This window comes from Ovis aries, chromosome 1, assembly GCF_016772045.2.
Source record: "Ovis aries strain OAR_USU_Benz2616 breed Rambouillet chromosome 1, ARS-UI_Ramb_v3.0, whole genome shotgun sequence".
Lineage (NCBI taxonomy): Eukaryota > Metazoa > Chordata > Mammalia > Artiodactyla > Bovidae > Ovis > Ovis aries.
Genome location: NC_056054.1, coordinates 93477948 through 93505777, shown reverse-complemented (window position 1 = coordinate 93505777; position 27830 = coordinate 93477948). Strand labels below are relative to the sequence as shown.

The window sequence follows — 27830 nt, the reverse complement described above, 5'->3', positions numbered from 1 at the left end:
TTCTCTGACTTCTCTGCAGCCAGGCTGGTCTCCTAGCAGCTCCCTGAACCCATCGAGCACAGGTTTACCTAACACTTAATGTGACTCTGTCAGGGGCACCCCTCCTGCAGAAATCTCTGAATTTAGCTCCTTCATGTTTTTGCTCAGATGTTTCTTGCTCAGAAAGACTTTCCCTGACACCCCTAAGTGAAATAGAACAATTCTTTCTCTCACTTACACCCCAACATTTTCTCTTTCCTAAAAGAGAAAAACTGACCCTAATTTTCTCATAGCACATATCAACCTATCATACCTAACATATTATGTAGGTTATCTGCTTATATGTCTCCCTACTAAAATGAAGGCAGCATGAGGGCAGGCAATTTGAACTTATAGTGGGCACCCAGTAAAATTTTTGAATTGATTAATGGGAAGGGGAGTTCCCACAGAAAACAACGAATTAGCAACTAAGTTATACTTTGAACTCTTGTGAGTTAGGTTAGTGGTAGTCAGTCCCACAGAGTCCTATCAGCTATATTTTCAGTCTGAGCTTCTGATCTGCAAGGCCCAGAAATAGTTGCTGGACAGAGACATGGCCATCTAGCTTTCATCAAAAGAGCTCCATTTTGAAAAGGGAACACTTGTACATTGTTGAGAATGTAAATTGGCACAGCCAGTGTCAAAAACATTACGAAAGTTTCTCAGAAAAAAAACAAACAAACAAAAAAAAGAACTACTATATGACCCAGTAATTCCACTCCTGGGTATATATCCATTAATAAAAGGAAACCCTGGACTTCCTGGTGGTGCAGTGGATAAGAATCTGCCTGCCAATGCAGAGGATATGGCAGGGGACATGGTTCAATCCCTGGCCTGGGAAGATCCCGTATGCCTCGGAGCAACTGAGTCCTTGCACCACAACTACCAAAGCCTGCAAGCCCTAGAGCCGACACATCTCAACTACTGAGCCCCCATGCTGCAGCAACTGAGGGCCATGTGCCTAGAGCCCGTGCTCTGTAAGAGGAGAGACCTGCTAGACAAGAAGCCTGCACACCACACCTTGAGCATGGCCCCCGTTCTCTGCAACCAGAGAAAGCCTGCATATAGCAATGAAGGCCCACCACAGCCAAAAATTAACAAATAAAGCAGTGTGTACGTATCAAAAAGGATGTGCACATCTTAAAAAAAAAGAGAGAGAAACACTAATTCAAAAAGATCAATGCAATCCAATGTTCATAGCAGCATTATTTACAATAACCAGGATACGGATGCACCTAAGTGTCCATCAACAGATAAATGGGGACTCATCTGGTGGTCCAGTGGTTAAGAATCCCCCTACCAATGCAGGGCACAAGAGTTCCATCCCTGGTTTGGGAAGATTCCACATGCCATGGGGCAACTAAGCCCATGCACCACAGCTCCTAAAGCCTGCATGCCCTAAAGCCCATGCTCTGAAACAAGAGAAGCCACCACAGTGAGCAGCCTGGGCACCACAACTAGAGAAACCCATATGCGTCAATGAAGACAGCACAGCCAAAAGTAAATAAATATTGTTGAAAAACAGGTAAATGAATAAAGATATGGCACATATGTGTGTATGTATACATATATATTGGAGAAGGCGATGGCACCCCACTCCAGTACTCTTGCCTGGAAAATCCCATGGATGGAGGAGCCTGGTGGGCTGCAGTCCATGGGGTCACTAACAGTTGGACACAACTGAGCGGCTTCACTTTCACTTTTCACCTTCATGCATTGGAGAAGGAAATGGCAACCCACTCCAGTGTTCTTGCCTGGAGAATCCCAGGGACAGGGGAGCCTGGTGGGCTGCCGTCTATGGGGTCACACAGAGTCGGACACGACTGAAGTGACTTAGCAGCATATATATATATATATATATATATATATACATACATACATACATACATATATACATACAATGGAATATTACTTAGCCAGAGTAATTTTAAGAAAGAAATTTTACCATTTACAACTATATGGATGGACTTAGAAGGTATTATGCTAAGTGAAATAAGTCTGACAGAGGAAGACAAATACTGCATGATATCACTTGTATGTAGAATTTAAAAAATAAGATAAACTACTGAATATAACAACGCAGAAACATACTCACGGACACAGAGAACAAACTAGTGGGCTACAAACTATTCTGTATAAAGTAAATAAGTTACAAGACTATCTTGTATAGCACAGGGAATATAGCCAGTATTTTATAATCACGATAAATGGAGTCTAACCTTTAAAAATTGTGAACCACTATTTTGTAGACTGGAAACATGCACCATATCATAAATCAACTATACCTCAATAAAAAAAGCAAATTCTCCAAGTCCCAGTTCCTTCAGCAGTTAATGAACCTGGTGGCAAATTCGTTTTACAAGGAGATAATCCTTCCCTGATTGGTCGGGTCCACAACCTACTAATTCTTGTACCTTGTTTTTGCTCAAAGCTGAGCACACATGTACGCTCCCATAAAGAAACCTACCCACCAGAGTTGACCCTCTCCTTTCCTGCCACAAGTTAATACTCAGTAAAAACCACCTGACCATTTTTGGTGATTCCATTCTGCACAGTGTAACCACCTGTGTGAATGTGTGCTCGGTCGTATCTGACTCTTGACTCCATGGGCTATAGCCTACTAGGCTCTTCTATCCCTGGAATTTTCCAGGCGAGAACAATGGAGTGTGTTGCCATTTCCTCCTCCAGGGGATTTTTCCAACCCAGAGATTGAACCAACGCCTCTTGCATCTCCTGCATTGGCAGGTGAATTTTTTACCACTGCGCCCCCTAAGAAGCTCCTATACCTTGACAAATAAATTGATTATTCTATGAGGAGCCTTTACTGTTTTATTGGCATTGATTTGATTTCTTTCACGTAACCCAAAATTGTTCTCATCCCCAGACAATGGTGTTCTTTTGTTAGAAACATACAGCATCCTGTGAAAATGGCAAGAACGTCCATGAGGAATTGTCTGGGTTGGAGCCTTGCCAGTGTGGCATTTAAAACCTGTCTGCACTACAAAGAGACCTGAAATGACCTCCCCAGGTGATTTTTTTTCTCTTCTATGGAAGACTGCACTGGAGATTTTGGAACAATTCAACAGATCATGAGACTGGCAAAAAGAGACAGAAGGATTCAATCGGGAATGAGACAGGGCAGCAGCCTGAGCCCTCCACTGAAAGGGATTAAATGGAACTAATTGGATTAGAAGCTAAGGCAGGAGGTCTCACATACTGAGAGGGTACTGGAGGCTTTCAGAATCCTGCCAGTGATAAAGCATAGGTGTCACTGGTTTCAGAGCAAGCCACCTGAAAATAAGACAAATTCCGAACCCACTGGATGAAATCTTTGCCAAATGAATCATTAACTCTCCTGTTGTAAAAAAGGGAAAAAAAAAAAAAATCTCCTTAGGCAAGAAACTCAGAGCTTGCTGGGGGCATTTTGTTTTGAGAGCAGTATGAAGGGAGTAATCATCACATGAATTCCAAATAGAAACTTCAGAAAAGAAAATGTTTAAGAATCACCACTCCGGTGCATCAAAATCACCTGAAAAGTTAAAAACAAAATCAAGACCTGAGTCCATTTAAGAGAATCAAACTCGGTCATTCTGGGGTAGGACCCAGGCATCCATAGAGATTCTATTGAGTAGTCAGTGCTGAGGATAGCTCGGCTATCCTTCTCACGCAGGAGGATTAAGTTTAAAGCACCTCTGTGACCCACCACAGGCTTGTTGCAGGTCTGAACATCTATCCAAACAGTGTGCACCCTGGGTCTCCAGTGTAGCTGGGTCAGAGTGTGGATGATGCAGAATTAAGTCTTCACTCCTCACCCTGACATTCCGCCCTGGCTAACCCATGACTCTTCTTTGCTCACAGTGTGCTCTGGCTGGAGCAGCCTCCTGCTATACCACCACCAGTCAACAGTCACCCATCCTTAAAGACCCATATCAAACCGAGGTCTTCAGAAATCCCTGAACTCTTGCTAGATTAGATTTACTCTTCCATAGGGTTTCCCAGCATGCTATTTGCAATTCGTATTTTCCTGTATTACCTTCATGCATTGACTCTTCCTCTCCACTGAGTTGTAAAGTCTTTGAGAGACCAAGAACCGCATATGATTCAACTACGTTATCTCTTCCTTCAGTGTAAATGCCACACTGCAAACCTAGTAGGCATTCAATAAATATCTTCTTGAATCTGGAGTCAAAGCAGCTGGGGTTGGGGTTTGTCTTTGCTGCTAGTGTCTGTGAAACAGGAGGGAAGAGGCCAGGACACAACCTTTAAAAGAATGACATAGCTGTCGAGGATACGACATAAACTAGTTAGAACCAACTAGGTCCCAAATGGCAGAAGATTTGACTTTCAGGGGACCTTGGGCCTCATTATATGTTCATTGTGATGTATCACCATGCTAATGACATACCCACTAATGCCATGGCAGTGTCCAGGCTGACCATAAAAGCCAAAAAGTGGGCAGTGGTCCAATTCCGGGAAATCTCCATCCCTTTTCCAAAATGGCTGGAATGATCCTCCCACTCATTAGCCTATGAAATTACCCAGCACAAGAAAACTAACCATCCCATATCTGGGGGCCTCTCACATTCTGAGATGGCCCACATTCCGTCTGTGGACTGTGTTTCTCCAAGGGCCTCTCTCACCTTTTGAGAGGGACTGTATTCTGTCTATGGAATGTGTATCCCTCTAAATAAATCCACTTCTTACCTATCATTTTGTGTCTCACTGAATTCTTCCTGTGATAAGACATAAAGAACTTGAGCTTCAATAAGTCCCAATCAGAGTTTTGGCTGGGTTTGAATTCCATCTGAGTCCTGTGGTTTTGAAGGAGGAAACAGACAGAGCTGGACTCCGTCTTAGGCGAGGCTGCGAACATTAGGCTACAGGCATGGTCACCCTCCCAATGGGCTCTGAATTTTGTGCCCGGTGTCTATAGAAACGGCATACCAGTGGAAAACCAGACCCCCAGATAAAAGAGCCTCAGGACTTGTACTTGGACTCTCCGTTGCCTAAAAGAATATGCTAATTACCTCTATAACAGAACAAAGTTATAAATTCCATTATGTTTATTGGGATATGACCACAGGCCTATTGATAAATGTCCACTGTTTTAGTCTTGTGACACATGAATCACAGGTTAACTTTGATCGTATCCCTCTTTTACCTTGTCCAGACTAGTTTCAAGGATTTTGGGGAGGTGGGTTTGAGCAAGTACACTTAGGGTATATAAGGTTTTCACAAAGACTGGTCGGGGTCCTTGGCTAAGAGGAGACTCTGCCTTGGGCCCGCCGGTGTAATAAGCCGCACGCCACTATCTGCATTGTCCTTCTGAGTGAGTTTGTTTCCCGGAACGCGTGGCTACAATAGTTTCAGCCACCTGACTCAGTTTGCCAACTCTCTCTTAGTCTCGCTTACCTTATCTTTAAAATTAGGATGTTGAACAGGATAATCTTTAAGGTCATTTCCAAACCCCAGATTCTATCATTCTGCGTGGTCTATTCTTATGCCTATAGACTACATACAAGCCCTATTAATACTCGGTATAGTTGGCCACTGGATTCGGGATGGACACAAATTCTTTGATATTCCTCTCATAGAGGGGTGAGGTTTACTTCCCCTCCTGGGCTGTACTGTAACTGGCTTTGGTTAATAACAGACTGCAATGGACATGATATTGTGCCACTTCTGGGCACAGTAAGTGGCTGTTCTGAGCAGGGTCAGGATGAAGTAGGGGGAGAGAGTGTGAGGAAGAAACTTGGAACTTTGGGACTCCAAAGACAAGCCTCTAATAGGGTATGGCAGTTTTGGCTTTATGCATCCCGGAACACTAGGTGTTAGGGATCTGAACCATAATAGGGAAGAACAGATATGACTCCACATTGAAACCTGTTTATTCTACTTTAACCTTTGTATGATATCGCTCTTGCTACAAGAATGCTGCCCATAGCCTGCAATATATAAGACAGTCCATTCTCAAGGCTCTGATGTTTCAAGGTATAACGTCAGAGATACATGTTCCACTCATATACAATTTGCAGAACAGAGAATAACATCTGTCTTGTTGGAGGTTTATAGGAACATTGTGACCAGACCTAGGTGAACAGAAGAAAGGATTCTGGCACCAAGAAGTTCACAGCAACCAACCACACTCTGTCCCCTTTTAGAGTAGAAGAAACCTTAACTCTAACTCAAGTAAGATGGTTTTCAGGGATACTAGTCCACCATCTTCTCAGTCTGCTGGCTTTTGGAATAAAGCTGCTATTCCTTGCCCTAACCATTCATCTCTTGATTTACTTGCCTGTTGTGTGGGAAGCAGTATGAGTTGGGACTCAGGAACAGAATTGTTATGTGAAGTCTGGTCAACTTACTGGAGAGATGATGCAGAGAGGCTTTGAGTCTACAGGCAGAGAGAGGGTCTATGAAGTCCAGTCTTCCAGTCACGTTCCTTCCAAGGTGCCAGACATGTGAGTAAAACTGTTTGGGGCCCTCCAGATCAGCCCCACCACTAGCTAAAGGCCAGCCAGTGATCCCAGTCGACACCACCTCGAGCAGGAGAGTCATGCAGCTGAGCCCTGCCCTCCTTCCTGAGATATAAAATCACAATACATAATAAAATGGTTGCTGTTTCAGTCACCACATTCAGGGAAGTTCATTATGCAGCCACAGACAACCAGAACACTGTGTTGATGGCATTCTGTGAAATTCTTTGCAGTTTAACATGCAAATATTTGATAGCTGTTGGAGAAAACATAAATGAATACACCCATTCATAAAAGAAACCTGTAGATGTGGATGACATTTTCTGCTCTTTCCACTGACTTTGATTTCTCAAGTCAATTACATGGGCGGTGGACACATTTTTAGAGCAAACTGCACACCCACTAAAAACAAGGGCCTCCTTGAGATCTCTCTCAATGACTAAGACGTAGCCCAGGAGCGCAGTGTCAGGACTTGTCCAGCGGATGTAGGAGGAGGCAGGGAATTGTAATGAAGGCTGGAGAAGGTGGAGCCTTCACTCAAAGAGGGCTTTGTCTGCTCCTGAACACAGTGTGGCCATTTCCTCGGGCAAAATGTTCAGTTTGGGAGAGATTTGCAATTTGAAAAGACAGATTTTATTTCCTCCTCTTCCCAGCTAATTTAAACCTCCACCGATCCCAGGGGAGATTTTTAGTGCAGTATAATAAGGACGCTTTCAGAATCACAGCCTCTTTTTTTCTGAATGTGTTTCTTATGTAAATGCTGCATCAGAGCCATTTCCCTCTTCTTTACACTTTACTTCTGCTTTTAAAACCTGCAAAATAGAAACACAGAGAAAGACACCTTGAAAATACTTTGGGTTTCATCTCTTTTCCATTTTTACCTCAGGCTCCCCACATTTTTTTTTTAATCTTTATTCTTCAAGTCAAGCATATTTTAAAATCATGTCCTGTTGAACTGGAGAAGCAGAAAAAAAGGTAATTCCTGTATATTTAAGTCTAAATATACCCAGAAATGCAAGGCACTTTATAATGATCTAATAATCCTCAGAATGCCACAGTGAGGTCAGGTGGCCCTAAGCAAGGGAGTCAAGAGTCATTCAAAGAGGCCCCCTCTGAGGCCATGGTGCCTGCCTCTCCCATATCAGTGTTTCTGGAGGCAACACGGGGGAGGAGTGAAGCAAAGTGCTGGCTGCATAGGTCTCTTTCAAGAAGGTTTTCTTTTTTTCCTGACTCCCTTACACTTTCCCACTGCCTCTCACTATGGAGAACTGGCCACGGTGTAGTGTTTGTGGTTCACGCATGTTACCCTACACGGCAGCTATTCTACAACACCTAACTGTACCAATTTGCTCGTCTATTCACCTGGGCTCCCAGTCTGACTGTGGCTCAGATCATGAATTCCTTATTGCCAAATCCAGACTTAAATTGAAGAAAGTAGGAAAAACCACTAGACCATTCAGGTAGGACCTAATCAAATCCCTTATGATAATAAGTGAAAGTGACAAATAGATTTAGATTCAAGAGATTAGATCTGATAGAGTGCCTGAAGAACTATGGATGGAGGGTTGTGACATTGTACAGGAGGCGGTGATCAAGACCATCTCCAATAAAAAGAAATGCAAAAAGGCAAAATGATTGTCTGAGGAGGCCTTACAAATAGCTGAGAAAAGAGAAGCTAAAGGCAAAGGAGAAAAGGAAAGATATGCCTATTTGAATGCAGAGTTCCAAAGAATAGCAAGGAGAGAGAAGAAAGCCTTCCTCAGTGATCAGCGCAAAGAAATAGAGGAAAATAATAGAATGGGAAAGACTAGAGATATCTTCAAGAAAATTAGAGATACCAAGGGAATATTTCATGCAAAGATGGGCACAATAAAGGGAAGAAATGGTATGGACATAACAGAAGCAGAAGATATTAAGAAGAGGTGGCAAGAATACACAGATTGCTATTGCTAAGTCACTTCAGTCGTGTCGGACTCTGTGCGACCCCATAGATGGCAGCCCACCAGGCTCCCCTGTCCCTGGGATTCTCCAGGCAAGAACACTGGAGTGGGTTGCCATTTCCTTCTCCAATGCATGAAAGCGAAAGGTGAAAGTGAAGTCGCTCAGTCATGTCCGACTTAGTGACCCCATGGACTGCAGCCTACCAGGCTCCTCCATCCATGGGATTTTCCAGGCAAGAGTACTGGAGTGGGGTGCCATTGCCTTCATGACGCAGATAACCATGAAGGTGTGATCACTCACCTAGAGCCAGACATCCTGGAATTCGAGGTCAAGTGGGCCTTAGGAAGAATCACTATGAACAAAGCTAGTGGAGGTGATGGAATTCCAGTGGAGTTATTTCAAATCCTAAAAGATGATGCTGTGAAAGCACTGCATTCAACATGCCAGCAAATTTGGAAAACTCAGCAGTGGCCACAGGACTGGAAAAGGTCAGTTTTCATTCCAATCCCAAAGAAAGGCAATGCCAAAGATTGTTCAAACTACTGCACAATTGCACTCACCTCACATGCTAGTAAAGTAATGCTCATTATTCTCCAAGCCAGGTTTCAACAGTACATGAACCAAGAACTTCCAGATGTTCAAGCTGGATTTATAAAAGGCAGAGGAACTTTAGATCAAAATCCAGCATCCACTGGATCATTGAAAAAGCAAGAGAGTTCCAGAAAAACATCTACTTCTGCTTTATTGACAACACCAAAGCCTTTGACTGTGTGGATCACAACAAACTGGAAAATTCTTCAAGAGATGGGAATCTCTTGACCCATCTCCAGAATCTCCAGACCACCTGACCTTCCTCTTGAGAAACCTGTATGCAGGTCAGGAAGCAACAGTTAGAACTGGACATGTAATGACAGACTGGTTCCAAATCAGGAAAGGAGTACGTCAAGGCTGTACACTGTCACCCTGCTTATTTAACTTCTATGCAGAGTACATCATGAGAAATGCCGGGATGGATTAAGCACAAGCTGGAATCAAGATTGCCAGGAGAAATATCAATAACCTCAGATATGCAGATGACACTACCATTATGGCAGAAAGTGAAGAACTAAAAAGCCTCTTGATGAAAGTGAAAGAGGAGAGTGAAAAAGTTGATTTAAAACTCAACATTCAGAAGACTAAGAGCATGGCATCTGGTCCCATCACTTCATGGCAAATAAATGGGGAAACAATGGAAACAGTGCCAGACTGTCTTTTCTTGGGCTCCAAAATCACTGCAGATGGTGACTACAGCCATGAAATTAAAATACACTTGCTCCTTGGAAGAAAAGCTATGACCAAACTAGACAGCATATTGAAAAGCAGAGACATCACTTTACCAACAAAGGTCCATCTAGTCAAAGCTATGGTTTTTCCAGTAGTCATGTATGGATGTGAGAGTTGGACTATAAAGAAAACTGAGCACCAAAGAATTGATGCTTTTGAATTGTGGTGTTGGAGAAGACTCTTGAGAGTCCCTTGGACTGCAAGGAGATCCAACCAGTCCATTCTAAAGGAAATCAGTCCTGAATATTCATTGGAAGGACTGATGCTGAAGCTGAAGCTCCATTACTTTGGCCACTTGATGTGAAGAACTGACTCATTGGAAAAGACCCTGACACTGGGAAAGATTGAAAGCAGGAGGAGAAGGGGACAACAGAGGATGAGATGGTTGGATGGCATCACTGACCCGAGTTTGAACAAGCTCTGGGAGTTGGTGATGGACAGGGAAGCCCAGCGTGCTGCAGTCCATGGGGTAGCAGAGTTGGACACGACTGAGCGACTGAATGGAACTGAAATGATTCACCTGGGCTCTCAGGTGGTTCAGTGGGTAAAGAATCCACCTGCAATTCAGGACACCTGAGTTTGATCCCTGGGTCAAGAAGATCCATGGACAAGGGCATGGCAACCCACTCCAGTATTCTTGCCTGGAGAATCCCATGAACAGAGGAGCCTGGGGGATGCAGTCCATGGGGTCACAAAGTGTTGGACAGGACTGAGGCAGCTGAGCACATTCACCTGCTTAGGAACAAAAGCAGTGAGGGAAAGAAGGATTATTTCCATAATCCCTGCACACAGCGCAAACAATAAAGAATAAAAATACACTTAATGAAAGAACGAATGATTGAACAAATGAGTTTCAATTCCAAATCGGGCACTCACTAGCAGCATTTCCTTGGGCAAGTTCTTCCACCTCTGAGAAGACCCTGGTTTCCTTCTGTGTGCAATGTGGGTAGTAGCAAGCCCCTCCCTCGTGGGTAGCTGTGAGGGATAAAGGGGTAACATTTGTGAAGTGTGCGGCAGAGCACGTCAGGGTGCGTCAGGCACACAGTAGCTTCTCAGCGAAGGTTCAGCCACTCCTCTTTTCCAGACCCACCTCCTAAGGCAGGGCCTCAGGATGGGCTGGGCCTGGCTGCTCTATAAGCCTTGAGTGCCGGTTGGGGGTGGAGGGGGGTCACTTGTGGGGCTTGCTGTGCCCAAACTACTGCTCTGCCTTCCTGGCTCTCACTTATATCAGTTTCCTTAAGACCTGGTCCTTTAACCTGAGGCTTTACTGTTGTTTAGTTGCTAAGCCATGTCTGACTCTTTTTGATCCCATGGACTGTAGTCTGCCAGGCTCCTCTGTCCATGGGGATTCTCCAGGCAAGAATACTGGAATGGGTTGCCATGCCCTCCTCCAGGGGATCTTCCTCACCCAGAGACTGAATGTGCTATCACTGGGCAGGCAGATTCTTTACTACTGAGCCACCAGGGAAGCCCCAACCTGATTTTTAGATTCTGTTTAAAAGGCAAATTTTGGGGGAGGGAGGAGTAGGGGACACTTCAGGCCTGGAACCTCAGTGTGGATGAGATAAGGAGAGAGGGGGATGGAGGAAATTGGGAATCTTGGGATTCCAAAGATAGGTATCAGGAGGGGTTGCCTGGTGTTTAGGAGAGATCAGAGTTGAGATCTGAGCTTTTCCTGTTGCTGGAAGCAAGTAAATTACTTAACCTCTTCAAATTGTAGCTTGTTGTTTGTCAGTCACCCAATCCTATCTGACTCTTTGCAACCCCATGGACTGCAGTACCCCAGGCCTCCCTGTCCCTCACCATCTCCCAGAGTTTGTCCAAGTTCATGTCCATTGCATCGGTAATGCAGTCCAGCCATCTCATCCTCTGGTGCCATCTTCTCCTTCTGCCCTCAGTCTTTCCCAGCATCACTGACTTTTCCAATGAGTCCTCTGTTCACATCAGATAACCGTAATACTGGAGCTTCAGCTTCAGCATCAGTCCTTCACTCAGGGTTGATCTCCCTTAAGTTTATTGACCTATAAAAAGGACTGTGAAAGCGAACGTACAGGGTGACTCTGGGGTTAAATGAGGTGATATAGCAAATGGTTAGTAGTTAGTTAGTGTTCCTGTGCAGTGGGTGCTGGAGAGAGGCATAGGCAGCGCCTGCAGGCTCCAGTAGGTTAAATAAGGCTCACTTTGGGGCGCCATCGCGCCATGGTTACTATTTCCTTTCCATCACCTCAATTTCTCAGGCTCTGCTCGGCCAGCTGTGACCACACTGACAGCCACCTAAATTAATTATGAGAGAATGCACCTTTTCCATCTTCAAATCAAAACCAGAGACAAAGGCGAGAGTACAACATTTCATACCAGCGGAGACAGTGGGCCTCAACTTCAGCCTCAGGAAGGAAATGGTGAGAACATTCCACCATTGAATTGATAGCCAGGAGCAAACAGTAGGTGCGAGGCAGCCCAGAGAGCCGCCGGGCGGCTGCGGGACGCGCCTGGGTGCCGCGAGGCGCTCGGGGCGCAGGCGCGGGCCGGTCCGCGCCCCACCTCCTCCACCCCACCCCCCAGCGCGTCGCTAAAACCTCCCGGGCCTTGGCACCGAGCTCTCACCCCTTTGTTTTTCTCTCCTGCTCCTTCCTTCTCCCCTCTCAGCCCCGCGCGCGGCTCCTACACCTCCTCTCCAGGTGCCCCTGCGGGGTCGAAGGATCCCACCGGGTGCACCGTGGGAAGTTCGAAGCGCGGCTTCGTCACCCTCTCCTCGCCCCTCCCCTGGCTCCGCCTTCCCTTCCTTTCTCTTTCCCTCCTTTCCCTTTCCATTTACTCTCCTCTGCTCTACTCTTACGCTCTTTCCTCCCCGCCTTCTTGCTTCTCCCTTCCCCGCCGGGCGCAGCCTCCCTCTCCACACACCCCGGTATAGAACGCCCCAGAAGAAGGCGGATGCCCTGAGGCGGATCCCAGCACCCCGCTGATCTTTCCTTGCTTTGCTTTGAGGAGGAGATAGCCATCTCCGAGCATGCCCTGGCTGGCTTGTCCCAGTGGGCCCACTGAGCTACTGGACACCCAAATTTCGATCCTCCTCCTGGGCAATCCACCACAACGCCTCCTCACTGTCCCGTGTGCGCACTAGGCTAGCTCCAGACCGGTTAAACCAGTCAGCCGCTGTGGTCCCCAGACACCACGTCTGAGAGCCACTCTGAGAGCCACGTGCCGAGGAAACAGTGACATGTAACAAGATGTCTACCTTCTCCTCCCCACGCTGGCTTCTGGCTGCGGAAATGCTGCCGCAGGGCTCATGTTGTTCAGGGAGCCCAGTTAGGAGACGGGGGTGCAGGCAAGAGAGTCAGGTCCACCCCTGGGGTGGGGATGGAAAGGGGCCTCTGGAGGGCCTTCCGGCAAGGCTGGGCCCCAGAGCGGAGCCTTATCCAAATTCAGGATTCAGTGCTACACTCTGAAAGCCTCTGACATTTCCTCCTGAGTGGGGATGGGTTTCACCACAGGTCACATTGCTCCAGGAAAGAAAAAAGAATCGTGATCTGAATTGTCATGGAAAGTGCGTACTTGAAATCTTATTAAGGTTTATTTTTAGATCCCATGTCTGCTGCACTTATCACCAGAGAGGAATTCTAGAGGGGTCTCTCTGCTTTACTGACCTTTAAGAAAATACTTCAAAGATGAGAGAAGAGTGGGAAGAGGTAGGTCTTGTCTTGGGAGGGTATGTTTTTGTGAAGCCCTCACCTGCCTTGACAGGGCAGTAGCCCTGGCCTGGGTCCAACAGGCCTCCTGAATGTACACAGTAATGCCAGGACTGTGGGAATCCTTTCCGGGGGTGAAGGACATTTCCCCTCTCTTCTTCCAAGCCTTGACACCACAGAAGACAGGTCTTCCTACCCACGCCTACCCCCCAAGGCAGGGTCAATCAAGGCAGATTGACCTCTGGGATTGTCTTCTAGTAGCAAACAATTGTTGAGTGCTTCCTATATGCCGGGTACCTTCCGTACAGTAACTCACTTAATTCTCAGCATCACCCTATTTCCACCCTCTAGTTACAGGTTAGAAAACAGCCCCGCAGGGAGATCCACCCAGTCCATCCTAGAGGAGATCAGTCCTGAGTGTTCATTGGAAGAACTGATGTTAAAGCTAAATACTTTGGCCACCTGATGCGAAGAGCTGACTCATTTGAAAAGACCTTGATGCTGGGAAAGATTGAGGGTAGGAGGAAAAGGGGACGACAGAGGATGAGATGGTTGGATGGCATCACTGACTCAATGGACATGAGTTTGGGTAGACTCCGGGTTGTGATGGACAGGGAGGCCTGGCATGCTGTGGTTCATGGGGTCGCAAGGAGTCGGACACAACTGAGCAGCTGAACTGAAACTGAAATAGAGAGCTTAAGCATTTTGTCTGACATCACAGAGCTTTCTGATCACTTTCCTCATCCTAAAAGTGTCTATACCTGCAGGTACCCTGCCTAAGTCCCACTAGCCAAAGAGCACCATGAGGGTGGTCATTCCCATCCTGCAGCCCTGAGCACAGGTGCTGAGGAGGAGGGAGCCTAGGCAATAACGCAGGAGTGACTCTGCATCAGTGCTCTGGCAGCCAGTGCCAAGAGCTGCCTGTCCCTGCCAGGCTGCAGAACTGTCTCCCACATCTGCCTCTTGAACTGGTACTTCTCTCCTAATGGCCCATCAGCAGCTTCGTCTTTCCCTCTCCATCAGAGTCTACATAGTCATAGACTGTAACAGCTCCCCACAGTCCCCCGTTCTCCCAGGTTTGAGGGTAATGTGGAGGCACTGAATACATTCCCTAGAATGTAGAAAGGAAATCTAGAGAGGAGCCTGGAGGCACCTTGAAGGCTGCTGCTGCTCCCCAATCTGCAATTGTGTCTCCAATCAGAGACACAATGACTAGAGAAGGGAGAGGTGGGGGAGAAACTCAGGTCAGAAGGGGATGGAGTGTGGGATGCAGAGGTTCACGGACATGGTCCTGCCATGCCTCTGGGGACTCTTGGCACTGTCCTTCCTTTGGCTCAAAAGCTGCCTCTGTACCTCATGTTTTGCCAGCTCCCTTCTGATGAGGCTGAGGGGCGGGGGGGGGGGTGGGGGGGGGGGGGGGGGGAATGGGAAGCAGTCTACAAGAGTAGGCCAGAGCAGAAGAGGAGATACCAGTGGGAGTAGTGGAAAGCTGGAGTGGCTGCTCTACAGGAACAGAATCAAGCCAAGCCACCTCCCTCTGGAAGGCAGGGCCCAGATCACCTTGGAACATTGCAGGGGGGGTCTTGGAGCAGCAAAGGAGCAATGCCAAAATGGCTGTAAGCCTCTCAGAGTGTGTTGAGAGTCAGTCCACACCCACACACACAGATGCACAGTTATATACCTCCAGCATCCCTCTTCCACACACACAGACTTTGACACACTTTATGGGCTCCCAAGATGGTGGTAGTGGTACAGAACCTGCCTACAAATGCAGGAGATTAAGGAGATGCGGGTTCCACCCCTGGGTCAGGAAGGTAGGTCCCCTGGAAAAGAAAATGGCAACCCACTCCAGTATTCTTGCCTGGAGAATCCCATGGACAGAAGAGCCTGGTGAGCTACAGTCCATGGGGTCACAAAGAGTCGGGAATGACAGAGCAGATTTCTTTCTTCCTTTATGCTTAGGTTACGTGCTCGGGCTTCCCAGGTGGCTCAGAGGTAAAGAATCCACCTGCCAATGCAGCAGATACCAGACACATGGGTTCCATCCCTGGGTTGGGAAGATCTCCTGGAAGAGGAAATGGCAATCCACTCCAGTATTCTTGCCTGGAGAATCCCATGGACAGAGGAGCCTGGTACAGTCCATGGGGTGGCGAGAGTCGTATACAACTGAGCGACTAAGCACAAGCATAGAGTACACACCCACATTTGACATAAGCCACACACATACACACACAAGTGGGCAAAATAAAGACACAAAGGGACAACCAGTGAACCACACCCTTGTGAGAGACATTTTTGTCCATTTACCCACCAGGCCCAGACCCAAAGGCATCCAGTGACAGACTCAAGATGTGACCACTGGGCATTCCAGACAGCTGGTCCCAGAACCCAGGTGTCCAGCACTGAGTTGTCCAGAGCTCAGCTGCTCTAATGCAGCCTGGTCTGGGCAGCTCTGAGAATCCCAGGAATGGCTCGGAGGTGCTGGGCTTCTCCCAAGAGTGTGAGGCACACAAACTGGGGTTACCTGAGAAGCTTTTGGAATGCCTGAGGGAGACGGGGGAGCTTTGTCCACTTCGAATGGCCTGAAGCTACCATGGGGTTCCTCTTCTTATGTGGGTGGGGGTCAGCGCTGGTAATTGTGTTCCTTGTGACCACAGTGGCCACTGGCCTGGATGCCACCTATGATGTGCCCCCTGATTTACACAGAAAAACACCAGACCCGGAGGCTGAATGTGATGTAATGTGTGTGCTCAGTTGTATCCAGCTTTTTGGGACCCCATGGACTGTAGCCCACCAGACTCCTCTGTCCCTGGGATTCTCCAGGCAAGAATATTGGAGTAGGTTGCCATTTCCTTCTCCAAGGGATCTTCCCAACCCAGGGATCGAACCAGAATCCACTGGTGCAGAAAAAGGACCAGACCTGGAAGCTGAATAGCTCGAGGCTAAAAGCACAAATTCTGGAGTCACACAGCCTGGATTTGAATTGGTGCTCTGCCGCTGACTAGCTGTGTGACCCTGGGCATGTTACTTAACCTTCTTAACCTCTCTAGGCCTCAGGTTTTTTCAACTGTGAAATGAGAACTGTAATACTTACCTTCTAGGGCTACTGGAAGAGTTCAGTGGATACATTTGAACAAATTGCCTAGTGGTGTGCACTGGAAGCACTTTGAAGTGGTGGCTGCCTAAGTGAGGGGGCTGGGGACCCTGGGGCGGGCGACAGAGTGGCTGATAAGGAGAGGAGGGTGGGGCAGAAAGAAATCAGTGGTCTGACCGTGACCACAGATCTATGTCTCTGTGCTGTCAACTTTGATATTCTGGAGGGAGAATAAATAACAGCATATCTCCTCACAGAGTACAGTGTGCTCAACCAGAAAGCCACAGAAGACAGGAACATTTCCTCATTATTATATAATCATAGCAAAGATAATGCCTCCTTCTCAAAGGAGTCCAGAGCACTTAGAGACTGCGTGGTCGGAGCCCAACCTGCATGGGCCCTGTGCTGGAGGATCCAGGCTGCTGGCTGCCAGCTCGGGCTGCTCCTGCAGTGGGAACAGCAGAATGCTGACCACAGGCATCCTGAGGACCCCTTCACACACACGCGTGTGTGCACACATGTACACACACACACCCCAGCAGCAGCAGCACCACCACACTCAGCATCAACACTGCATCCTCAGAACTCCCGCGACAGCTCAACTGCCACGTGGCCGCCCCACACAGCGAGGCCACTGACCCTGGGAGCCACAGAGCAACTTAGAAGACTTGGAAGGGCTCCGCAGAAGGAGGGGAGCCCTCTCAGCCCACTGTTTGTCAACAGGAGAAGTGAGGTGAGGGGTACCAGCCTGACACAAATTGGCATTTCCTCCTCCCCTCTTTTGTAGGCTGAGTTTGTGTCTGAGAGGGTCCCATGAGCAGGGCAGCCAGAGGGATGCTCCACAAAGGAGTGTAGGCAGTGACTCCCCTTCTGTCCAGTGCAAGCCCTCACTGCATTGCGGACTCCACTGGAGGGCACAACTCCCCTCTCTGTCCAAGCTCCAGATTGGACCACATGGAGGCGAGAGAGGTTTTCTCCTTGTACGAAGAAGCAGAGACCCATGGAAGGATTCCATGAGGCCAAAGAAATTTCTGAGTTTGCTGATTTGATAGGGCTGCTGAGGCAAAGGAAGGCTATCTGGGATCAAGTGTGAGTCTGGTACCATGAAGACTTAACACTTCCCTCCACTATTAAGCATAGTTGGCATTTTGCTTTTAGGAGAAAGAGGAAAGTGTGTGGCTCCGGATTTGAGAGGTTTTTTTAAATTAATTTTTATTGGAGTATAGTTGCTTTACAATGTCATGTTAGTTTCTACTGTACAGCAAAGTGAATCAGATATAGATATATATATGCATATACATATATACACACACATACATATATCCTATTTTTTCTGGATTTCCTTCCCATTTAGGACACCACAGAGCACTGAGTAGAGTTCCCAGTGCTATACAGTAGGTTCGCATTACTTATCTATTTTATATATAGTAACATTAGTACATGCATGTCAATGGCCATCTCCCAGTTCCTCCCACTCTCCTCTTTCCCTGCCTTAGTGTCTGTATGTTTGTTCATATGTACGTCACATGTACGTCCATGTGTCTATTTCTGCCTTGCAGATAAGATCATCTCTACCATTTTTCCAGATTCCACATATCTGCCTTAATATACAATATTTGGTTTTTTTCTGACAGTTTCTAGTTCCATCCATGTCTCTACAAATGACCCAATTTCATTCCTCTTTATGCCTGAGTAATATTCCATTGTACATATGTACCACATTTTACTTTTTAAATTAATTTATTTTTTAATTGGAGGGTAATTGCTTTACAATATTGTGTTGGTTTCTGCCATATATCAACATGAATCAGCCATAAGTACACATATGTCCCCCCACCTTGAACTTCCCTCCCACCTCCCACCTCCCACCTCATCCCACCCCTCTAGGTTATCACAGAGCACCAGATTTCAGCTCCCTGTGTCATACAGTAAATTTTCATTTGCTATCTAATTTTTCATGTGATAATTCATATGATTCAATACTGCTCTACCTATTTGTCCCACCCTCTCCTTCCCTGACTGTATCCACAAGTGTGTTCTCTATGTCTACGTCTCCATTGCTGCCCTGCAGATAAGCTCATCAGTAACACAGGACTGGAAAAGGTCAGTTTTCATTCCATCCCAAAGAAAGGCAATGCCAAAGAATGTTCAAACTACCGCACAATTGCACTCATCTCACACACTGGCAAAGTAATGCTCCAAATTCTCCAAGTCAGGCTTCAACAATACATGAACCAAGAATTTCCAGATGTTCAAGCCCGATTTAGAAAAGGCAGAGGAACCAGAGATCAAATTGCCAACATCCGTAGGATTGCTGAAAAAGCAAGAGAGTTCCAGAAAAACATCAACTTCTGCTTTATTGACAGTGGCAAAGCCTTTGGCTGGGTGGATTATCACAAACAGTGAAAAATTCTTAAAAAGATGAGGATACCAGACCACTTTACCTGACAGTTCCCTGTGAAATCTGCCTCCTGAGAAATCTGTATGCAGGTCAAGAAGCAACAGTTAGAATGGGACATGGAACAATGGACTGGTTTCAAATTGGGAAAGGAATACATCAAGGCTACATATTGTCACCCTGCTTATTTAACTGCTATGCAGAGTACATCATGTGAAATGTCAGGCTGGATGAAGCACAAGCTGGAATCAAGATTGCCAGGAGAAATGTCAATAACCTCAGATATGCAGATGACACCACCCTAATGGCAGAAAGTGAAGAACTAAAGAGCCTCTTGATGAAAGTGAAAGAGGAGAGTGAAAAAGTTGGCTTAAAACTCAACATTCAGAAAACTAAGAGCATGGCATCTGGTCCCATCACTTCATGGCAAATAGATGGGGCAACAGTAGAAACAGTGAGGGACTTTATTTTCTTGGGTTCCAAACTCACTGCAGATGGTGACTGCAGCCATGAAATTAAAAGATGCTTGTTCCTTGGAAGAAAAACTATGACCAACCTAGACAACATATTAAAAAGCAGAGACATTACTTTGCCAACAAAGGTCCATCTAGTCAGAGCTATGGTTTTTCCAGTAGTCACGTGTGGATGTGAGAGTTGGACCATAAAGAACGCCCAAGAACTGATGCTTTTGAACTGTGGTGTTGGAGAAGACTCTTGAGAGTCTCTTGGACTGCAAGGAGATCCAACCAGTCCATCCTAAAGGAAATCAGTCCTGAATATTCATTGGAAAGACTGATACTGAAGCTGAAGCTCCAATACTCTGGCCACTTGAGGCAAAGAACTGACTCATTGCAAAAGACCCTGATGCTGGGAAAGATTGAAGGCAGGAGGAGAAGGGGACAACAGAGGATGGTTGAATGGCATCACCATTTCGATGGACAAGAGTTTGAACAAGCTCCAGGAGTTGGTCATGGACAAGAAAGCCTGGCATGCAGTAGTCCATGGCATTGCAAAGTGTCAGACACAATTGAGTGACTGAACTGAACTGACTCACCTTTCTAGATTCCATATATACACTTTAAAGTGAAGTCGCTCAGTCGTGCCCGACTCTTTGCAACCCCATGGATAGTAGCCTGCACCAAGCTCCTCCGTCCATGGGATTTTCAAGGCAAGAGTACTGGAGTGGTTTGCCATTTCCTTCTCCAGGGAATCTTCCCAACCCAGGGATTGAACCCAGGTCTCTCACATCATAGACAGACACTTTACCATCCGAGCCACCAGGCAAGTCCTATATACACATTAATATACAATATTTATCTTTCTCTCTCTTACTTCACTCTGTAGTATAGGCTCTAGGTTCATCCACATTATTAGAACTGAGTCAAATGTGTTCATTTTTATGGCTGAGTAATATTCCATTGTGCATATATACTGTAACTTCTTCATCCATTCATCTGTTGATGGACATCTAGGTTGCTTCCATGTCCAAGCTGTAATGTATATAGAGCTGCAATGAACAGTGAGGTGAATGAGTCTTTTTCAATTATGGTTTCCTCAGGGTATATGCTGGCTTCCCTGGTGGCTCAGATGGCAAAGGATATGCCTGCCATACAGGAGACCCAGGTTCAATCCCTGAGTGTGGAAGATATATGTGTGTGTGTGTATGTGTGTATTTTGACAAGGTACCTTGGCATTCTCTAAGATTCTCCAAGGTATCCTGGTATTCACCTTGGAGAAGGGAATGGCTACCCACTCCAGCATTCTTACCTGGAGAGTTCCATGAACAGAAGAGCTTGGCGTGCTACAGTCCATGGGGTCACAAAGAGTTGGACACAACTGAGTGAGTAACACTTTCACTTTTCAGGGTATACGCCCAGTAGTGAGATTGTACCACATGTTATTTATCCATTCCCGAACTTGAGGGGTCCTTATTGCCCCTCCTGCCACCCTGCACTCTCAGATGTACATGCTTATGCTTGCAGCTGATCCTAAGCACCTTCATCAAAGGATGGATGGACCATCACCTTTTCCTGAACACACTGGCACTTGGTATCAGGGAACCCCATAGTCACAACACTTTTTGCCTAGATTTCTGTGATGTCCAGGTCTCATACAGATGTCATAAGACAAGGAAGACCACTGTATTTCTGGTGCTTCATGCAGAGGCAGACACATAGTAGGTGCCGACAGCTTTTAAAATGCCTCCCTATTATTGATCGCATAGTAAGAGTGGTGACTCTGACAGCAACAACCATCACTGCTGTGTGCCAAGGGCCCGTTATGGGCTGGCCCAGTTCTGCACGCTTTGAATGTACTGTCTCATCTAATGCCCTTAGTAGCCCTATGGGACAGGTACCTTTCCCAGCTTCATGTCACAGATGAGGAACTGGGGCACAGAAAAGTCAAATACATTGCTTAAAGTCACACAGGTCCTATGGGATGGGGCCAGCATCTGCATGTGGAAGGAGCCCAAGCACCACCCAGCTGTGAGGTCAGACTTCAGCGCCCTTTCCAGCTTCAGCTCTTGATGCTCTCTACCTTACATCCCACACACAACTTTTGCACTTCTCTGCCTCTCTGTCTGGACTATTTTTCTACTGCAACCCACTCCCCCCAATTTCTCCTGGCTATTACCTTCCTCTCTTTCCAGATTCATTTTACCTGCCGCCTCCTCTTGCAAGGCTCCCCTATCCATCAGCCCACAGTCCCCAAGGCTGAGCTGGGTGACTCTTGCTTTGTTTTCCTAGCATCAGGTAGATGACTCCATTGCACTTGCTGTGAAGGCACATTTATTTTCTCCCACACAGTTCAACAATGATATCCTACCTATCACTGTATCACCACCGCCTGGCAATGTGCTGGGTACTTGGTCATTGCTTGTTGCATTGTAAACATTACCTATAAAGGATCAGAGAGTAAATTAGACTTTGCAGACTATGTGCAGACTCTGTTGCTGCCTCTCCTCTTCCTCCTCCCAGTTCTTGAAAAATATGAAATCCATTCTTATCTTGAGGGCCACACAAAAACAGGCCATGGGGTCAGTTGTACCAATGGTTCATAGCTGGCCAATTCCCCTGTCATTGGGGAAGATATTTCTAAACAAACAAACAAAAATTACTTGTCAAACTAATTCAATGATTCTTCACGTGAGGGCCATATGGGTATATCAGAATGGCAGGCAGAGGTTGGGTGGCTGTCTTTGGTTGTCACGATGACTGGGGAGAGGGGCTAGCCACACTTGATGCCCAGGCACCCAGGATGCTAAGCATCTGGCAATGCTCAGGGCAGTCCTGGACAACATGTCAGCGACTCACTGAGGCATGCAGGCTGGTTGTTTGATGCTTCGTTCTCACTGCTTTCAGTAACATGCAATCACGTTGGGAATTCACTGAAATAAAAGGCATTTGAGAGCCACCAGCTCCTTCTCAGATCCAACTGTTTAGGTGGTATGAATAGGAGAAATGAGACTGTATGCCTTGAGGCAAGGAAGGGCCCTCTTGGGCTTTTCTTGGGATCCCTGGCACAACCTTAAGACCTGCTGTAGCTTCTTGGGCCTTCTAAGGTCTGCCCCAGAGCAGGGTTGGCCCTAGAAGATCACCTGGGGAGTATGAATGGAAGCAGAGATTCATCAAACTGTGTCATAATCTGTCCTGAGCAGGCCAGATCCATCCTCGAGACCCGTCCCTTGTTGAACTGGGGGAGACACAAAGCTGTGTCTGGATGGCTTCATTGAAAGTAGACAACCAAGCAACAGGGAACATGGAGTAGAGAGGCTTGATTAGTGGTTGATCCAGGAATCCCAGAGCAGCTTGCAGAACAGCCGCCTGACCCCTCTTCATCCCCCACTTCATCCCATCATGGCTTCCCTGGTGGCTCAGAAGGTAAGGAATCAGCTTGCCGTGCAGGAAACCTGAGTTTGATTCCTGGGTCAGGAAGATCTGGAGAAGGGAATGGCAACTCCAGTATTCTTGCCTGGACAATCCCAGGGACAGAGGAGCCTGGCAGACTACAGTCCACAGGGTCAAAAAGAGTTGGACATGACTGAACAACTAACACTTTCACTTCCATCACATTATGAATCTGGAGTTTGAGCACATGTTGCGATTTAAGGAACACAGGTAAAACCTCTCATGCTGTCGTCCTGAAAACTAATCAAATATTAGTCTAAACTTGTACTTAGATGCTAGCAGGCACTTAAGAAAAATGTACCAATAAGTGCAAAAAGGTCCAATCTTCTTTTGAAGAGCTTTAACAGTGGTTCTCTAGACCATAGAGACTTATAATTGGGCGTAACGGTCTAGGTGCGGAAACTACACCCATAGCTACTCTTGTTAGCTATGGGTGAGTTCTTTGCTCCTTACTTATTTATTTACTCGTGGCTGCTCTGGGTCTTCCTTGGTGTGCCTGGGCTTTCTCTAGTTGTGGCGAGCGAGGGCTACTCTTCCATGCAATGCATAGGCTTCTCATTGCAGTGGCTTCTCTTGTTGTGAAGCACGGGCTCTAGCCATGCAGTTGTCAGTAGGTGCAGCCCACAGGCTCAGTAGCTGTGGTGCACAGGCTTAGATTCATGGGGAATCTTTCCAGACCAGGGATGAACCCATGTCCCCTACAGTGGCAAGCAGATTCTTATCCACTCTACCACCAGGCAAGTCCAGCCATGGGTGAGTTCTCCACTCTCTCTTGGAGTCTTCATTTCCCCATTTGTAAAGCCAAAATGCTTGAGCCCTTCCCAGCCTGTTCTCCGGGGGTGATTTTGGTAATGCAAAATGAGGCATGTTACGACTTTTATGAACTATAAAGCATCATAAAAAATAGAAAATCCCTCAGGGCATCTTGTTTTTGCATAAATCAGAAACTAATTTTCTATAAAAATTCCTTTTGCCTTAGAATCATCTCTCTTTAGAACAAACTAGTTTGCTGAAGAAAACAGGTCATACTGACCTTTCATTTGGGGGCCAGACACTAAGGTATCAAGATTAGTTCCAATTTTATAGCATTATACGGAAGTTCCAAGATAGGAATCCATAAAGCATTGGGGTGATTTGCTCCGTCACTGATTTATTAACGAAGTTCATATCCATGCCTCGCTTCTCCACTTGCTCAGCTGTGTAAGATGCTTTTCAGATTGCTGTCTTATCGACTACGTGTCATGGCAACCCCATGAGGTAGGTTTTATTATTTCTGTTTTGCAGATAAGGAGATTGAGACTAACAGAGTTTAAGTAACTTGCCTACAGAAATCCAGCGAGAAATTAACTGTTTTCTTTAAAAACCTTTTTTTAATAAAATTAAATCTAGTTGTTGGGGTGGGAGGGGCTGTGCTGTGCAGCATGTGGGATCTTAGTTCCCCTGCTGCTGCTGCTGCTGCTGCTGCTGCTGCTGCTGCTGCTGCGTCGCCTCAGTCATGTCCAACTCTGTGCAACCCCAAAGGTGGCCAGGGATCAAATCTGTGCCCCTCTGTGCTGGAAGCATGGAGTCTTAATCACTGAACTTCCAGGGAAGTCCATATCTAGTTATTTTAATCTATGCTAGAAGATAGGAAACAAGTATCCCTTCCTTGTTAAATCATCAACACATGTATAATCATCTTCAGTAAAAAAAAATATGCAAGTGAAAAATAAATTGATGGAAAATAGGCAAAGACCAAAATTTCATACATTCTGTTTTGGTTTTGTTTTTATGGGCTGAAAGCAGAAACTTCAAATCAGTTTTTGAAGGAAAAACAGGAAAGGAAGTGAAAATAAGCCTGGAAACTTCAGGAAGAATGAAAAAGACTGGTTTATGAGGACTTCAGGCTGTCAGCTCTCACTTTGGCCAGAAGTCTTTCTTGTTGGTTGACCTCTCAGATGTCTTGAAGGAATAGGAGCTGTTTTCACCTTACATTTCTCCCTCTGCTCCTTCAGACAATGAAATGAAGCCCTCAGGCCTGAAGCAAATGTTTTCTTCCCCATTCCTTGTCATTTTGCTCTTCTGTGGCTTCTGTGACCCCAGTATTTCCTGGCTTTTGTGGGCCAAGCTAATTTGACTCACAGTTAGACCATGGCAGCATCACTTTATTGTCTTCCTTCCCTTACCTCCACTTTCTTAGCTCAATTTCTAACAAAGCTCAAGGACCAACTCTGCCTGTGAGGCTGCAGGATGTGAGGGAAGTTCTCTTTTCATCTTCATTGTATTTCTATAGTCCCACCTTCACCTCTGCTGGCCCACACGCTTTAATACCCATTTCTCCAAAAGTTTTAGGAGCTGCCTCCAACCTTCAGAAGAGCCTCCGTGTAGTGAGTCTGATGAGTCCGCTCCCCACATGTATGTGAATTGAGCAGGTCAACTGTGAGAACCGGCAGCAGGCTTGTCTGGGTACAGAGAGGAGAGGTGTCCACAGGGAAGGAGCTACTGCCACTAGCAAGCAAAGTTCTGCCCAGCTAGAAACGGCATTCACTAAGACCATCATTGGAGAAGGAAATGGCAACCTGCTCCAGGACTCTTGCCTCTAAATCCCATGGACAGAGGAGCCTGGTGGGCTACAGTACATGGGGTCGAAAGAGTTGGACATGACTAAATCACCACCCACCAAGACCATCACTATAGAAAGCCTACCCATTTTCAAGGTCCATCTCACACTCTTTATAGACATGGCTTCTCTGATCTTCATTGCTGTGCGCGGGTTTCCTCTAATTGCGAGGAGCAAGCTTCTCATTGAGGTGACGTCTCTTGTTGTGAAACATGGCCTCTAGGGTGCACAGGCTCAGTAGTTGTGGCACACAGGCTAAGTTGTCCCGATGCATGTGGAATCTTCCCAGACTAGGAATTGAACCTGTGTCCTCCGTATTGACAGGCAGATTCTTAACCACTGGACCATCAGGGAAGTCTCAACCTCACAGTCTTGTCCTTGACCATCTCAGCTGGAAGAAACGTCCATCGCAGTGCTGCTCTGTAAAACATAGAAGAAGCATGTATCACCGACCACCAGTGGTGTATCATTGACCACCACTTATTTGTCAGAGTGATTTGGTTTCCCTCCTAGACAGTCAATGCAGCCTTGGACCCAAAACAGCACCCAGCCTAGTGCCTTGCACACAGGAGGTGCTCAATAAGTTATTGAGTTTTAAAACTAATGGCTTTTTTTAGATTTCTGCAGTATTCTAGGTATAATGGTCATAAAAAGCATATGTGAGAAAATCTCTACACCCTTGGAAATTAAATGAAACACTTAAAAATAATTCATTATTCAGAGAGGATGTCTCTAGGAAAATTAGAAAATATTTTGAACCAAATGAAAGTGAAAATCTAACATATCAGAATTTATGGAACTTAAAACAGTGCTTAGAGGGCAACTTACGGGATTAAATACTTAGAGTAAAAAAGAAGAAAGGTATGAAATCAACTATCTAAGCTTATACCTTGGGAAATTAAAACAAGAAGAGCAAATCAACCTAAAGCAAGCAGAAGGAAGGAAATAACAAGACAAGAGTAGATATCAGCAAAGTTGAAAAAAAATAGAGAAAAACAGTGAAACCAAATGATCATTCTTTGAAAAGATCAATAAAATTGATAAACATCTAACTTAAAAAGGAGAAAAGACACATAATTACAAGCATCAGCAATGTAAGAGAGATATCACTACAGGCCCTACAGACATTAAGGAGCTAATAAAGGAATTACTATGAACAATTCCACACACACAAATCTGACGATTTCCATGAAATGGGTCAATTTCTCAGAAACCACAACTATCAATTCAGTCATGATAAAACAGATCATCTGAACAGTCATAGAAGGATTAAAGACATTGAATTTATAGTTCTAAAACCATTTGAAAAAGAAACCTTGGGACTTCCCCGTCAGTCCAGTGGTTAGGACTCTGTGCAGCCGTTGCAGAGGGCACTGGTTCCATCCCTGGTTGGGGAGGAAGATCCCACATGCTGCATGGCAAGGCCAAAAAGCAAAAGAGAAAAGAAATTTCCAGACCCAGATGGCTTCCTGGCAAATTCTAAGGGCAAAAAGAAGAGGAAGAAACACTTCCCTGCTTAAATTTGATGAGGCCACCATTAACCTGATACCGAAACCAGACAAGGACATTACAAGAAAAGAAAACTTGAGATCCATATCCCTCATGAACACATATGTAAAATTCTCAACAGAATATTAGCAACTTGAATCCAGTGATACAATACAATAAGAGCTTGACTAAATGTCCTTCAGTGAGTGGATGAGGCAGTGATAGTCTTCTACATTCTCACTGTGGTGATGGGTGCACAAATCTATACATGCATTACAAGTCACAGAAATGTATACACACACTCACAAACTAGTCAATTTCACCATGTTAATTTCTACAATAAAGCTTAAAACCTTGTGTGATATGTGTATGCTTTGTGACAACTAGTCAATTTCACCATATGTTAATTTCTACAATAAAGTTTAAAACCTTGTGTGACATGTGTATGCTTTGTGATGATAATGACTGGCATTTATATTATACTTTAATTTTTTTATTGGACATTGTTGTCGATAGTTCTTTGAAAAGATCAATAAAATTGATAAATGTGCCAACCTCTTCTGTACAGCAAAGTGGCTCAGTTATACACATATAGCCAATTTTTAAAAATATTCTTTTCCACTATCTTTTGACAAAAAGTGCTTTCAAACACGTTTCACAAAATGCCCTCAACTACAATCATGTGAGGCATGAATTACTGATCTCATTTTTAGAGACAGGGAACCTAAGTCTTAGGTGAAATGTCCTCCTGTGTATTCATGAGGAGAGTCAAGCTACAAGTCCAGACCCTCAGTGGAGGGTCCCATCAGCCCAGATTCCCACTAGCACCTCCTGGCTCTGTGCTTGTAGCCCTGGATGCGGATGGCGTGAATTCCTTGTCCTCTGGATAGCAAGTGAAT

General features: G+C 45.8%; 1 protein-coding gene and 1 long non-coding RNA gene across 3 annotated transcripts in view; both read right to left on the bottom strand.

Annotated features, from left to right (window-relative positions):
- LOC105615359 (uncharacterized) overlaps window positions 1-12485 on the bottom strand; it is a 60305-nt gene extending 47820 nt beyond the window's left edge. The window contains exons 1-5 of one of the 2 annotated variants that reach the window (XR_009597169.1): window positions 12363-12485; window positions 11562-11791; window positions 10635-10733; window positions 10279-10493; window positions 4052-7306 (exon numbers count right to left, since the gene is read on the bottom strand). This is a non-coding gene — a long non-coding RNA (uncharacterized LOC105615359). Of the gene's footprint in view, window positions 1-4051; window positions 7307-10278; window positions 10494-10634; window positions 10734-11561; window positions 11792-12362 lie in introns of those variants that run through there. The other variant, XR_006060519.2, reaches the window with a different exon arrangement.
- A 5239-nt stretch (window positions 12486-17724) lies between these two features.
- MAB21L3 (mab-21 like 3) overlaps window positions 17725-27830 on the bottom strand; it is a 94231-nt gene continuing 84125 nt past the window's right edge. Inside the window, exon 7 of the mRNA XM_042253005.2 lies at window positions 17725-25863. Within this exon, the coding sequence (XP_042108939.1) occupies window positions 25831-25863 (33 nt within the window). The 3' untranslated portion in view covers window positions 17725-25830. The remainder of the gene's footprint in view (window positions 25864-27830) is intronic.